The sequence below is a fragment of the Equus quagga genome, chromosome 7 (genome assembly GCF_021613505.1).
Source record: "Equus quagga isolate Etosha38 chromosome 7, UCLA_HA_Equagga_1.0, whole genome shotgun sequence".
Lineage (NCBI taxonomy): Eukaryota > Metazoa > Chordata > Mammalia > Perissodactyla > Equidae > Equus > Equus quagga.
Genome location: NC_060273.1, coordinates 104,069,670 through 104,084,180, shown reverse-complemented (window position 1 = coordinate 104,084,180; position 14,511 = coordinate 104,069,670). Strand labels below are relative to the sequence as shown.

The 14,511-nt window shown below is 34.5% G+C and overlaps 1 protein-coding gene across 2 annotated transcripts in view; it reads left to right on the top strand.

Moving 5' to 3' along the window:
- Window positions 1-14,511, top strand: part of FER (FER tyrosine kinase) — a 442,177-nt gene that overhangs the window by 173,027 nt on the left and 254,639 nt on the right. For both annotated transcript variants that reach the window (XM_046666723.1, XM_046666724.1), the window contains one exon: window positions 9,603-9,695. In XM_046666723.1, coding sequence (XP_046522679.1) covers window positions 9,603-9,695 — 93 coding nt within the window. The remainder of the gene's footprint in view (window positions 1-9,602; window positions 9,696-14,511) is intronic.

Sequence of the window (14,511 nt, the reverse complement as noted above, 5' to 3'; positions counted from 1 at the left end):
GGTCTTAGGCACCGGAAAAGTGGGAAAGGTTTAAAATGGTTGACAACAACAGTGGAAGAGTAAGAAGTGAGTTGGCCAGAGAAAAGTAGTAGTATTGTTCAGATATTTAGGGCCCATCTGAAGTTAATAATCATGTGATTCTCTCCAGCAGTGGTGAGTTGCTTGAGTGCAAGCTCAGAAAGAGCAGATAGTTGGATCCGTCCAGGGTTGGGGTTTGCCGTGTGAGTGCAACTAGAAACAAGACAGCAAGGGAGTTTAGAATATTGGCAAGAGTGTCATTGAGATGATGTATCATAGCATCTCAGTTAGATAAAGAGAGGAGAGAAGAGAAGGTAATTGCTTGGGAAAAATTAGCAGACTGAAATCCTTAGAGTTCCAGTGAGGTTGAAAACTGGTTATAGTGGAACCGGTTTAAAGCAAACTGATGGATAGGAGATTGTGGCCACAAAGAGAGGAGATTGAATTAGTCATTTGGGAGCTGTTATATATGATGATAATGTCCAAGAAAAAGCTATGACTGATGTAAAGGGGAAGTGAAGGTTTCTCCTTATATCCCCTCAGAGTGAAAGCTTTGTGACAGTATTTCATGAAGTGAATTTTGCAGGATACTATATCCTCCAAAAAAAAGTGCTTGTGCTAATGCATTGTTAAGGCTCTGAGACATACTGCATTTAATACATCTGTTTAAATTTGTTTAACTGGGCAGTTCTAGCATCTATGGGACTACTGAACCTTTTGTAGTGTAACATCTATCAATAGCCATCAGTTTTCCAAACATGTTGAGCAGTTATTTTGTATGTCATGTGCTGAAGCTGCTAAATTAATGAGAATAAATGCGAGTAATTATCACAACATAATGTGTTTATTTTACAAAGAATTTTATATTTATGTTAATACACTTCAATATTAAAAGATTTATTTTCCTATTAAAAGTAAGTATGTGTTCACAACACAAAAATGTAAATTAGTATATTATTTTATTAGTGATAATTGTAACACTTGCTGGAAATCTTCAATTCCTAATGGATATTCTAAGAAAGCCTACTGTATTAGTTCTATGTAACAGTCAATTAAGGCAGAATAGTTAAAGCATGTAACTAGCTATATCCAGAAATTCAAACCATATCATCAAGAATTTGTCTGTCTTCATTTCTGAGGTCTACCTTCTGTTGTATTGACTTTATTCTCATGTGGGTGGTCCCAACAATCCCATAGCGTGGCAGTTCCTCTCAGAGAGGCTGAGGGTGAGACGAATCCTTAGAACCTGACTGACTTCTTTCTAAAACAGATCTCCCAGTTGGATTTTATTTGCTGATATTACAAGTGTAATATTATAAACACCACAATTCCTTTCTTGAAAATTTATTATTTTCTATTCTTTTATTAAATCTTATGATTTTCTTTTAGGTTCTACAGTTTCTGATTCCGTTCAAACAAATAAAATCTTGACTAAGGCCTTGAAATTCCAAATGTTCCCAATTACTAGTTTCAGTAACAAAAGTAGCTCTGAACAGATAAGAGGATTGTTGTTGCATATGCAGTGGGAGAATACTAAACAGTAAAACCATTCAGGAAACTTTTTAGATAAAGTTGGAAACTTAAAACATTTACAGAAATGTAATATGTGCATGGTAATCTTTATAGAATCCTTGTGAAGTCCTCTGCACCAAATACAAAACCAATAAAACTTATCTTCTCTACTCCCCAAAAGCAATAACAAAGGAAAACAACAAAGCAAAACAAAATAACAAGAATCAAAACTTTTGAGATGTGTGGACTTTCACCCTTATATGGTCTTCTGAGGAATATAGGCTTTAACACTAAAGGCCTTTTGTGGTAATTGACTGCCTTAGAAAATGGTAGTCAAATTCAAGTCTGTATCTTTTGATAAATTAATGGCCTTTTTCTTTGTCATACTGAAGACCCTTAAATTGTGTCTTTGTAGTTTCTTGGTTTGTGAATAAAGGTAAATAAAATGATGACTGGTAGATTACTTGTCTTGATAAAATGCATATGAATTCTGCATCCAGTTTGGATATGGAAAAGTCACAAGACACTATCATTCTTACCTCATATCCAAAATAAGGCAGATAAGCTAGAAAGTAATAGTTAAAAATATTCATTACAGAGCTGAGGACAGAAAGAAACCTAAATGAACCAAAGTCCAGAAAATAACAAGCCTTTCATAGGAAAAAAAAAAAGAGACCCATGACTACTTCCATCCTTGGTGGAACTGTAGGATAGGGGAAATCTTCCATTGAAGGGGATAAGGAGAAATCAATTCACCCGGCTTTTAACATGCTTGTATTGACAATGTGTGGTCTGGTGTGACAGGTTAGAATCTGAGAGAGCCTTACTCACAGAGTGAGACAGCATCCATTCACCAGCCCTTACTCAAGGGTCTTCACTAAATGGAGGAGAGGGTCAGAGAAGGAGACTTGAGAAAGATATTCCAGATGAAATCCTCTTCACACCAAAAAGGTGATGAGGTGTTGGGGGAGGAGGCAGGGAGGAAGTGTTTGGAGTTTGGATGGAAGAACTGAGCACTCTGGATTTTCACTGACAAAAGAAAATAAGAGCTCCCTCCCAAGTTGATTCTCTGCAGGGAATTCTGGGTCTTCATGGAGTACAGGGCAGTGGCCCTCCAAAGGCTAGGAAAGGGGTAATAGAGCTGAGAATTGTCTTCTCAGATACAGTAAGTAGTGGGTGTGACTGGAGAGCAAAGAGAACTCTCAATCCTTCTCTCCCAATTGCCTCCCCTCCACCCCCTAATAAAGAGGCTGCAAAGTTTGGAGAGCTCTCTCATAGCTCTTAAAGCTCATGGATCAGCTTTGAAGTATGGACAGGATGCTGGAATCTTGCCGGGGTTCAGATTCCCTTCCTAGCTGGAAGAAAACTCCTGATCTAGCTCAAAATATTTGAAGCCGGTGGTGAACTGATTCAAAGGAAAGCTACAGCAAAGGCCAGACCCAGCTTAATAACTACAACCCCAACTCTAGCAGCCTGACAGAAAAAGAAGTATGTGTGTCACTTTCTCAAGGTAAATATTGAGTTCAGACTCTCCTGTTCTTTTATGCAAACCATCTGGCACACAAAGATTATATGACACACTAAAAAGTGAGAAATGTGATGCACAGCTAAGAAAATAAACAGACTCAGAGACGGCCCAGATATTGGAATTATCAATGTCTTTAATATAACTATTACAAAAATGCTAAGGGATCTAGTGGAAAAGATGGACAATGTGTATTAAAAGATGAGGAATTTCAGCAAAGATGTAGATACTATAAAAAGTGGAAATTCTGGAAATGAAAAACATAATATCAGAACTGAGGAATTCATTAGATGGACTTGTTAGTAGACTGAATACAGAGAGGAAAAGATCAGTGAGATGTGGAGACAGATTAATAGAAAGTATCAAAACTGAAACAAAAAGAGGAAAAAGAAATGTAGCATGGTATTGGAGATCATGGGGTAATAGTGAATGGGCTAACATACATGTAATTAGAATCTATGAAGGAAAGGAGAGAGAGATGGGAGTAGAAAAGGTATTTGAAGAGACAATGGTCAAGTGTTTTGCAACACTTTCAACCTACAAGTCCATGAGATTTAACAAACCCCAAGCATAATAATTAAAAAAAAATTACATCTGCTTTCCTAGTTTATTATAAAAGCAATCAGAGGAAAAAGACACATTATATATAGGGGAATAATGATGTGAAACACACCAGAAACAAGGGAGACCAGAAGACAAACTGCTGAAAGAAAAAAAAAGCCTTCATCCAGTGAAAATATTTTTAAAAAATAAAGTCAAGCAGCACTTCACACCCACTAGGATGACTATAATCAGAAAAATGATAAATGTTGATGAGGATATAGAGAAATTAGAAGCCTTGTACATTGCTGGTGGGAATGTAAAATGGTTCAGCCACGGTGGAAAACAGTTTGGCCGTTCCTCAAAAAGTTCAACATAGAGTTACCATATGACACAGCAATTCCACTCCTAGATATATCCCTGAAAGAGCTGGAAACAGGTGCTTAAGTACAGGTGCATGCATGTTCACAGAAGCACTATTCATAGTAGCCAAAAGATGGAAACAGCACAAATGTCTTTGTCAATATTGGTAAGGCCAAAGTAATAATAGTTAATATTGATAAGCATTTATTATGGTAAGGGATAGAGGGAGGAGAAAATAAGGGAAAATGGAAAGTAGAGTGGGGAGAGAGAAGAGTGATAAGGAAGCTGCTGTGAGAAAGACACATGCAGCTTATGCTGGAAATGGCAAAGGTGTTGTTTTGACCTGATCAGAATAATGTGTTAAATAGAATAATGAGCTTGGGAGTTTGTGAGGGTGTGTCTGAAGTTGGTAAAATGCCTTGATTACTAAATATAGGGACTCTAATAAAATAATACCTTCACTCTTATTATAATGTATTCTATCTTATAATTAGTTTAAGCAAAGAAGATAAATTTACTGCCTTAGTATTGTCCCTTAATTGTTTTAAAAGCAGAATCTCAGCTAAGATGTCTTGATAATTTAACACATAATAGTGCAATTTCTCCATAAACTGAAATGCACAATTTACTGAGCAAAGTCTATCAGCACTTAAATTGTTAAGTCAGTGAGGTCTCATAAGGAAACTGGTTGGTGTGCATCTTGCACTACTGGGTAATTTATGAAAAGAATATCTTCAGCCATTTTGCTCATACATTTGAGAAAAGCACCATGGAACGTGAATTGTATTTAGATATTGAACAGCAAGGGAGCTGATTATAGCCTCCTGATTGGATCTTGTTTCCCTGGAGACATCATCTTATTTAAGAGATAGAGAGTCAAGAAAACAAGAATGATAAGACATTTTGCAATGTAGATTTCACCGAACTCTATTCTGTTATGTTATAGATTTCCTTAGCATTGTTATTTTAAGACAGAATCTTAATAATCATTCCTTTTGCACATTTGATTTCCAATTTCATTATTTCAGAATATGAAAATGCTTGATTTAGCAAGGAGGCTTTCTTTTAATAAATATTGTTAATATGCAAGAATCAAAGAAAAAAGCACAGCAAACCAGGTAACTAGTCAGTGACTAGTTACTTTAAAATGATTTGTCTTCAGTCAGAGACTAATTGCTAAAATAAATCATTTAGAACTCTTCTAATAATTAAAGTTTATATCCTGATGGGAATAGCAACTGTGTATGCTTCATTCTCCCCAGCAAATCAACATCTGCAAAAGACTAAGTTATTTGTATTTATAAATACATTCCTTTTATGAAGGACATATTGATATTTGCCATATTTCATTTACATTATGGAGTCATCAACAGCATGGAATTTTTTTCAGGAGACAATCTTCTCTGGGGTTATAATTCCCCTGCAGTTATTTCTCACAAAATCCCTTCAAATTTCATGGCTGCTTTGCATAAGTAGTCCCAAAGATATTTGGCACTCAGCCTGAAGTTTGAGCATGAATATTGTTATCTTTTTCTTGATTCTTATTGCCTCCTGATTTGAATAAGTATCTGACTGTTACTGCAGGGCCAAATAATCACTTTCATAGTTCCTTCCAAGAACGTTATTAGATTGGGCTTATTTATAGAAGTCTGTGAGGAATGATATTTGGTTATTGTTTTAGTGACTTATTCTTAACAAAAGAGTGTTCCACTGGCATCTTTCACTATAGCTCACCTTCCCATTGGGTCAAGTTCTGAGAGCACCTCAGGCAGAATGTGACCAAACGATCTAGGGGAAGTAACTTTGGCGGCCAGCCTGACACGATGGGACTCTTCTGTGGGAGTTTCGTCAATGATCGATGCGCATATGCAGATGATTCAGGAGTTGGACAATGGTCACAGAATTTTTTTAGATGAAAATTTTATCTAGTCCAGTGTTCTCCTGTTTACTGATATGGAAAATGAGAGCTAGGGTAAAGTTAAGTAATTTGCCCAGAGTCATGCTCTTTATCCATTCTGACACCAGGAACTTTATTCTTTCTACCTTAGTGCCTGCTTTCATAGCCTTGCTTGGAGAACTGTTACGTGCTTTTTTGGTTAAAGTTGTTGATTTGTAACTTACTGCAGCATCTAGATGGGCTGTCATATGGAAGAGCTGTTAATTTTTGTCAGTCACTCCAATCAGCAAAACGTCAATTCTTGCCTTTTATGTCTTTGCCGGTGCTTTGGTGGGCAGAGGGTGGGAGTAATCTGAGAGCCTGTTGTACTGCACTTTTCGGGTTTTAGTGAAGAGTAATTTCAAAACCTGATAAGTATGGTTTTACTTGAACTGTGAGTAATTTAGGTATTGTTTTTTATAGAGTTTTTAAAAATTGATAATAAGCTTTTAGTTATTATGAATCGGTCCTTTAGTTTTATATACATATGTATAGAGATAGAGAGTGAGAGACATTGCTTCATTTAATTTTAAAATAATGAGCAACTATTCTTAAATGAGATGTGAAACATGCTGCATCTAGAACTTTTCTTTCAAGATAGGTTTATAGATGTACTTATGACATTTTTCTGGGCATCTCATCAGAATGTTATTTTGTAGCATCAGGTATTATTTCATAATATCTCCTCTCCTTTCCCTCCCTCGCTAGCCCCCAACTACCTCCACTGGGAGAGGCTCTCCTTTTGCCAGAACTAATCACTGTCTCCTTTATCTGGAGAAAGCTCTTTACTTTGTCGTTACTTGAGGTGGGTAAAATGAATGTATCATCACCAGCCCTGGCAGGCCTGTAGGCAGAATTAGGCACTGTATCCGTGGTAATTGAAGGGAAGCTTTTTAATTTTAATTTTTTAAAGCAGTCATTTAATTCACTGATACAAAAATCAGTGAATTCAGCACAGTCTGATGCATTATTAGGTAGATCATAATTTAAAGCTCATATGTAATGCTACATAGACTGGTGCTTTGGAAAATGAATTTCATGTTTTATTTGTGGAACTCTGAGCTCTAAGTGAGCTGACACTGGTTAAAATGTTTTATAAACTCTATTTGTATGTGATTATTCCTGTATGAAACCTAAGGTCTACTTATTGTTTTTGCTAATAGGTTTTTTAGATCAACCTATTTAAAGAGTACCTTTAAATGAAAGGGTACTTTCACTAATTGTATCCCTTCCAACAGACAATATATTATGCTTCATAACTTAATATAAAGGAAGCACTTTTTGAAGTTTTCTTTACCCCACACTTGGACCTATCCATTAGATTTATCTAGTATTAGCTTCTTAAGAAAATGTTTTCTCTTTTGATATTATCAAAGAGTTTTGGGAGGAATGATTCTCTTTCCTTTTGTAGGTTTGTTGCCCAAGATATAACTTGAGGAGAGTTATTTTTACCATCTCGGTAAATATTATTAAATTATATACAAAGTGCTCTCTACTACTTAAAACTCTCCCCTGAATTTTCTGCTTTTCTGCATACCTTCTATGTAGTTTTCAGTTCTGTTCTCATAGTATTCCTACGTTGGGACCATACTCTCTCTTGTATTTTAAGAGTATTGACTCAGAGGAGAAGCCTAAATTTACAGTAGAAGTGCCTGCTGATTTCTTGGGAAGCTTTCATTGCCAAGCAGGTGAGGTTGGCACCTTCATTTCATCTTCCTGTCAGTAGCAGCAAGATCAACAGTAGTATCATTACTTTTAACACCAGTGCCACCTCCACAACCACACAGAGTCCAGGTGAGAAGTTCCCCAAAGGCATAAGAAACAGGGTAAATTGGGCTGGGGAGTAGAAAAACTATAGCTACTATAGTACTTTCCAATATGTGTACTTTACACCATCGTGATCTATTTCTTCATAAATGTAATTACCAAACAACTACTGTGTATGCCTTACACCCCACTCTTCCTCTCTCCACATCCTGGCTATATCTTTTATCAGTTTTTACCTTCTGAAACATTTTTATTTCAGAAGACTTCTCCAGCACCAGAAATAGATTTAAAATAAACCCAAACACTCAAGTTGAAGATGGACATGATTTAAAGAAAAGTCACTATACTCCTTCAGTACTTCAAGGCTGTTTTTCTTTCAGTACTTCTTGTGGCTCAGTTATGGTGATTTTTACTAAAAAATAAAACTGAAGCTGCAGCTAGGGTAAAGGCTGTAGAATGCAGGCTTATATTCCTAAGGCGATGACTATTTGTGCTACAGTAAAGATTTATGTTTTAAAAGTAAGTTTTGTTAAATATGCACATCCTTTTAACATGTTAATTTTTAATCATTTGTAGTAATTTACTTATAACTTCTCTCTGAGGAAGGTTTGTATTATTTTTTCCATTTTATAGATGATCAAATTGAGGTATAGTTAGTGACTGACATAAGATCATAAGCATGTTAGTAATGTAAGTGACAATGATAATGAAAAAGAAGTTGAGATTATCTGTTTTGTTAGGTTATCCTAAGATGATTTTAAATTATTAATATGCATATGTTTATAGAATCCTAAGAAGTGCTAGTACTGCAACTATTAGAACGAACAGTAAATAAACCGAGAGTAGGCAAGTGGAGAGAGAAAACAATTTCAGAAACTACAGTGTTTTTCAGGTAGCATATGACCAAAATGTCTACATTTACTATACACAGAGATGTACGCTAGCTGTTGGACACAAAGGAAACAAAAGATGCTATTTGTGGTCTGCTTTAGTTATTTTCCACTGACAGGTAAAATTGAGCATCACTGCTGATGGAAGACATATGGAAGTACAGCACTGGACAGTAGCATGTCTTGTTCTTTTGTCTGCTGCTGATTAACAGTTGAAATGTAGTCATTATTGGAAAATTGACCACTGCTTCCATTACAGTCTCTCACAAATGCTTTGCCATTGTTCTTCTTCTTCTCATAGTTCTCATTTTTGTTCTCTTTCTTTCTCTTCTTTTCTACCCTCTGACCACTTATGTTTGTAAAATGGATCTAAAGGTTTGAAATTTTAAGGAAAAGTTTCCTTCAGTTGTGGTATGTGATACTCAGAAATATACATCCTATAGCAAATAGAAATCTGGACTGACCTTCCTTAGTGGTGGTTCTGCCACCACTAGGTATCCTTCTTATTTTACTTTGTCCTCCTCTGTTATCATCATCATCATCATCATCACCGTCATCATCATGTGAATCTCTGTGAAGCTTCCTAGTGACTCAAGTGGCATTCACCATCTAAAAATGCATTCCATATAATTCTCCTCCTGTTTTTGCCCCATTTTGTTTTTCCTTGAAAATCCCTCACAACTACACTGCTATCTGAACTCTTCTATGTTAGACTGGTTCCTTCTAGCCTGTATCTTTTTTTTCTGTATGTTGATACTTGGTTTTCCGTGAATTTTCTTTGCATTTCTTGTTTTCTCTCACCTCATGAATTTCTACTTCATTTTTATTTTTCCCCAAATCAAGACATTTATTGAGGGACCACGAAAGTAAAGAGCTATAGAGTTTATATGCATATTTTGTTATCATCTTTAATGTCAGGAAGTTTACATTTTATTTAGTTTGAAGACATGATGGATGGACATAAGCAGTGGATACATACCTAAATACCTAGCATAACTGTATATACTGGATAAGTTACTATTGCTGAAGACTTCTTTCTTGCTCTCTCCAGGAAAGAAAGGAGAGGCTATCCAAATTTGAGTCTATTCGTCATTCAATTGCTGGAATAATTAGGTCTCCAAAATCTGCACCGGGCTCTTCAACAGTAAGTAGGATGAACTCTATGTGCTACTGAAAATAGTCATTGTCTAGCTTCTTTTTGGTGTACCAATGAATAGCATATGTAAATGTGTCATTATAAACGGAAAAGTAAGTATGTAATTTAACTTTTCTGTATGCATATGAATCTGCATATATGTATATAATAAAACCTCATGCAACATTGATGTAGGCAGGAAAGAAGTAAATTTATATTATAGACTTCCTGTTAATAAGACAGGGAACATTTTATGTACTTTATGGCTTTATTAGAAGAATAGTATAAACAAATTTCTTTCCCAGTGAAACATTTTTATAATAGGGATTATTATATATGTATTTTTAAATTGTATTGGTTTATGTGTATGTTTATATTTTTTAGAACATTTTAATTATAAAATTAAAGTCTGTTTGAAATTTGGGTTTGGCTTGTCACAGTGGTGCATAGAATATTGGTTATCCTTAGTAATAGCAGCTATAGGCAAGCAAGACAAAAAAATATTCTTAGCCCATTTATATAGTAAAATTATAAAGTATTCTTCTTACTTCATTACCTTTGAAACTAAATTATCAAACTTTTTATTCTAGCCATGCCTCATTCACAATAGAGCTTTACAGTGATAGTTTATTGAATGATCGTCAAAACAACAATATTCAATACAAACTAATTACATGCTTTTTTCCCCATCTTTCCGAGTTTCTATATGATATCTTAATATTATTTCTTATTCTTTAAAAGTTTAGCTAAGATAATGTGACCTAGTCTTATTTCGAACAAAAAGTGTTTCCTAACCATGGAATAGTTAAATGTCCCTTTACATTTTGGATTTATTTGCTGTAATTCATTTTTAATATGTAACATATTTATTCCATTCAAGCAGCAATCTTTTATACACAATTGAGGCAAAGCACCAAGTATTTTAATGAACAAAAAAGAAGAAAATTATATTTTTATATAAAAGAGATTTTCAACTTATATTTTAGCATTTGATGCTGCCATTGTCTCTTCGTTATGCAGGTGTATTCTATAGGAATAGGGAGGGAGCTGTGAACTAATGCAGACCATCTCACGTGGCATTAAATAGCAAATGAAAATAAAAATAACTATGGGCAAAAGCTACATGATAGAGTCATGGGCCAACTCTTACTTTTGTTTTCTTAAGTTAGTGAATTTGTAATTTTACAGATAGATAGTAGTTCATAGGATTTATTTTATTATGATTTGACATTTGAAATAAAGTGCAGGAGACTTGATTAAGAATTAATGAGAAGTTCTAGAGACCCAATGAGGACAGTTTTTTGATAGCTTTAATTAGAAGAAAAAGAAAAACAATTCTTGAAAAGAAATATTTAAAAAAAGTTAAAAAAAAAAGAAAAACAAATATGGTTCTTGAAAAGAACTAAAGTGACCTATCATTAGCACCTCTGGGCACTGAGACCTGTATCCAGCATCTTCCCATGCTGCAGGTGGTTACAGTTTTGCACTGAGAACTGTCCCAGACTGCTTCTGAAGTCGGGGCCAGAGATGGTAGATGGGATTAACTGCATAACAGGAAAGCCTACTGGCAATTATGAAGGTCCGTTTCCACTGGAAGTCTTTCAAACCACATTATATTTAATGAGATCTGTTCTAGTCATGTCAAAATTACTGCCCTTTCTCGAGAGTCATCTTTTTACTGAAGAATTTCTATAATAGGTGGCTGAGCAAACAACTTGTTCCATCTTATATCCCCTCATGAGTACTAGTTGTATTACTGATCTATGGAGTGTATAACACTCTTCTAAGAGTAGCACTCTTTAAGAAATGTTCTTTAAAATCAGAATAAAGCACCTTTTGGTCCAAGTAATTGTTCTTTAGACACTAGAAGAATTATTAAATTAGTCAACTTTTGTCTTCTTAAAATGTATATTTTTGTATATTGTATTATGTATGTTATTTTAATTTTAGAATTACTTTGTACTAGAATTTAGAAAATAAAAATATTGGAAAATAAAAATGTAATTCCATTATGTAGAGTAATACAGTAAATAAGATTTGCTTGCTCGCTTCTTTTTAGAAAATTAGAAAATGATAATTCAGCTATGTTTAAGTTGTACATCAGTTATAATGTTAGTATTATAATGCTTGGCTTCCACCATTGGCATAGGGGGATGTAGTTCTTTTTGTGCATAGGATAATAAACTGCTTGTGTTTTTTAGTATTCTCCTTCAAATCTAGCAGAGCAATCTTGTACTTCCCTTAATAAGGCATATGTCATTAAATTCAGGTTGAATATTATATATTTTAAATCTTAGTTGTTTTTCTTTATTCTTAAGGTCTTAATTTACCTTCCCTCTTCTTTTTTTTCTTTTTGCCTAGGCACTAAGATGTAGAAAAATGAGAAACAAGGGAAAATAGAAATTAAATTTTTTGCATCCTGTCACTGCCATACATACCCTGAATTCTGTATGGTTAATCATGTTTAAGAAAACTAAATATTATTCTCAGAATTGCATGTTTTGAATCAGTAGCATTATCACACTTAATTTTTAAGAAGGGCTTATTGGGATTTATCATCTGTAATTTCACTGTACAGGGAGCAAATCTATTCTTTTATATGTTTGCTTAAATGCTTAAAACAAATGACCCAGATCATGCCAAACTGATACTGTATTCTATATAGGCAATCCCAACTTGATAAATGTTTAAATTTACTGAGATATAATTGCATACTAACTCCTTAGAATGATATGGTAATAGTTTTAGTTGAGATCTGTAAAGGAAATTAGCACTAAATACAGTTAATTGAGTAAAATGATTTAATAATGATATCGTGGCACATTTTATACATAATATTGTGTGAGCTTAAGGAAAGAATATTTTATGCTGAAAAAATAAAACTAGAGGGTCTGGCCCCGTGGCCGAGTGGTTAAGTTCGTGTGCTCCGCTTCAGGCGGCCCAGTGTTTCGTTGGTTCGAGTCCTGGCCACGGACATGGCACTGCTCATCAAACCACGCTGAGGCAGGGTCCCACATACCACAGCTAGAAGTCCCACAACGAAGAATATACAACTATGTACTGGGGGGCTTTGGGGAGAAAAAGGAAAAAATAAAATCTTTAAAAAAATAAATAAAACTAGAAAAAAATTCTGTGAAATGGTTAGGTGAGAGAGGATGAATGAGAGTCACAAGCATAATTGTAAAAAGTAAATGGGTAAAATAATAAAAAGAAAAAAAGAATTACTAATAAAGAGAAGATAAGTAAGGGAGCTAAAGAAGGAAGAAAAAAGAAAAGTATGAGGAAATTTGAAAGCATTGGAGGAAACAGAGGTGTTAGATGAAAAATGAAAGGCTTTTAAGAAAATATATTTTGCTGGAGATAGTATCTCTTGCGAGAGATCCAAGAAGGTGCACAAAAAGGCAATCAAGGAAATGGGAACTTGTGGAAGTAATGTAAATATTTGAGTTTGGCCAAAGAATTGTATAAGAATGCAAGTCTCTGATCAGCATGTAATTCTGCCTAGTCATTATGCTAGATAACAATCATATTATTAGCTAAAGACTAGGGTCCGGCCTGGTGGCGCAGCAGTTAAGTTTGCACGTTCCGCTTCTCGGAGGCCCGGGGTTTGCCGGTTCGGATCCCGGGTGTGGACATGTAGGCATCCCACGTATTAAGTAGAGGAAGATGGGCACGGATGTTAGCTCAGGGCTAATCTTCCTCAAAAAAAAAAAGACTAAACCAACTCAAGTTCTCAAAAAGTACAAAAAATTGTTAATTAAAAAATTTATGAGTAAGAGTTTTGGTGCTAGTTTCACTGTGGAAAGTAAACGTTAGGTAAAGTATCTTTGTTTTGGTTAAAGATAGCGCATGAAAAAAGTGATCAATTCCACTTTATTGCTAAAAGAATTAGAATTTGTAGAATTACAGATAGGCCCTAGTGCCTGTTAAAGATAGACCCACTGCTCTAGTTGATTTATGTCCTCTTTGTCTAGCCTTAAGGCAGATAATCATGAAGATCAAATACCCAGAATATTTTTTGTTGTTTTAAGAATTAACTTATTCAGTAAATTCAAAACATAGCTATTTAGAAATGTGAAAAACACGACAGGAAGAACATTATTATTCATATTTTCCTTTTATGTTAAGCATTTGTTCAAGTATCAAACTCTACTTGGCATAAAATACACTTTTCCTAGCTCTGGTTACATTTCCCTTTCCCTGAAAATAGCTTTTACAACCATCAGATGAATTGCTGTTCAGTAGACCAGTATTTCCCACCTTTTGCAAGTGTTTGATGATTCTCTTACTTCTGATTGCATGATATTTGATTCCTTATTTCCTTCTAAAATTTCCCAGTGATATATACCTTTCAAATTAAGAAGGAGTCTTTATGGAATTTTTGAGAAGTGTTTAAAATCCTGTGACTTACTTATCACCCCAGTATATTATTAATCTAGATTTGAAATAATTTATTACTTAGATTATTGAATTAATAACTAAATTTATATAAGAATAGAAAAGAGGATTAAATGTCATCTTTATGGTTATTAAAAATTCATAAAATGTTTGTGTTGAAGTTTCATTTAGCTTGTTCGAGCTCATTGAGAGGTTTGCTTGTATAGTTCCCATGCTCTTTTCTTTAGTTTTTTTTTTTTTAATGGTTTCTCATTTGGGTGCCTAATTTTAATAGAACCCAGAGTTTAATTTTTTTTTTAGCACTTTTCCCTTTGCGTCTCAAAAAGGAGCTCATCCTGCACTCAAATGTTTTAGATAAAGGCATACAAATCTTCATTATATACTTGGGAATTAATGTGAACTAAGATTAGAAAAAATAAAATAGCCT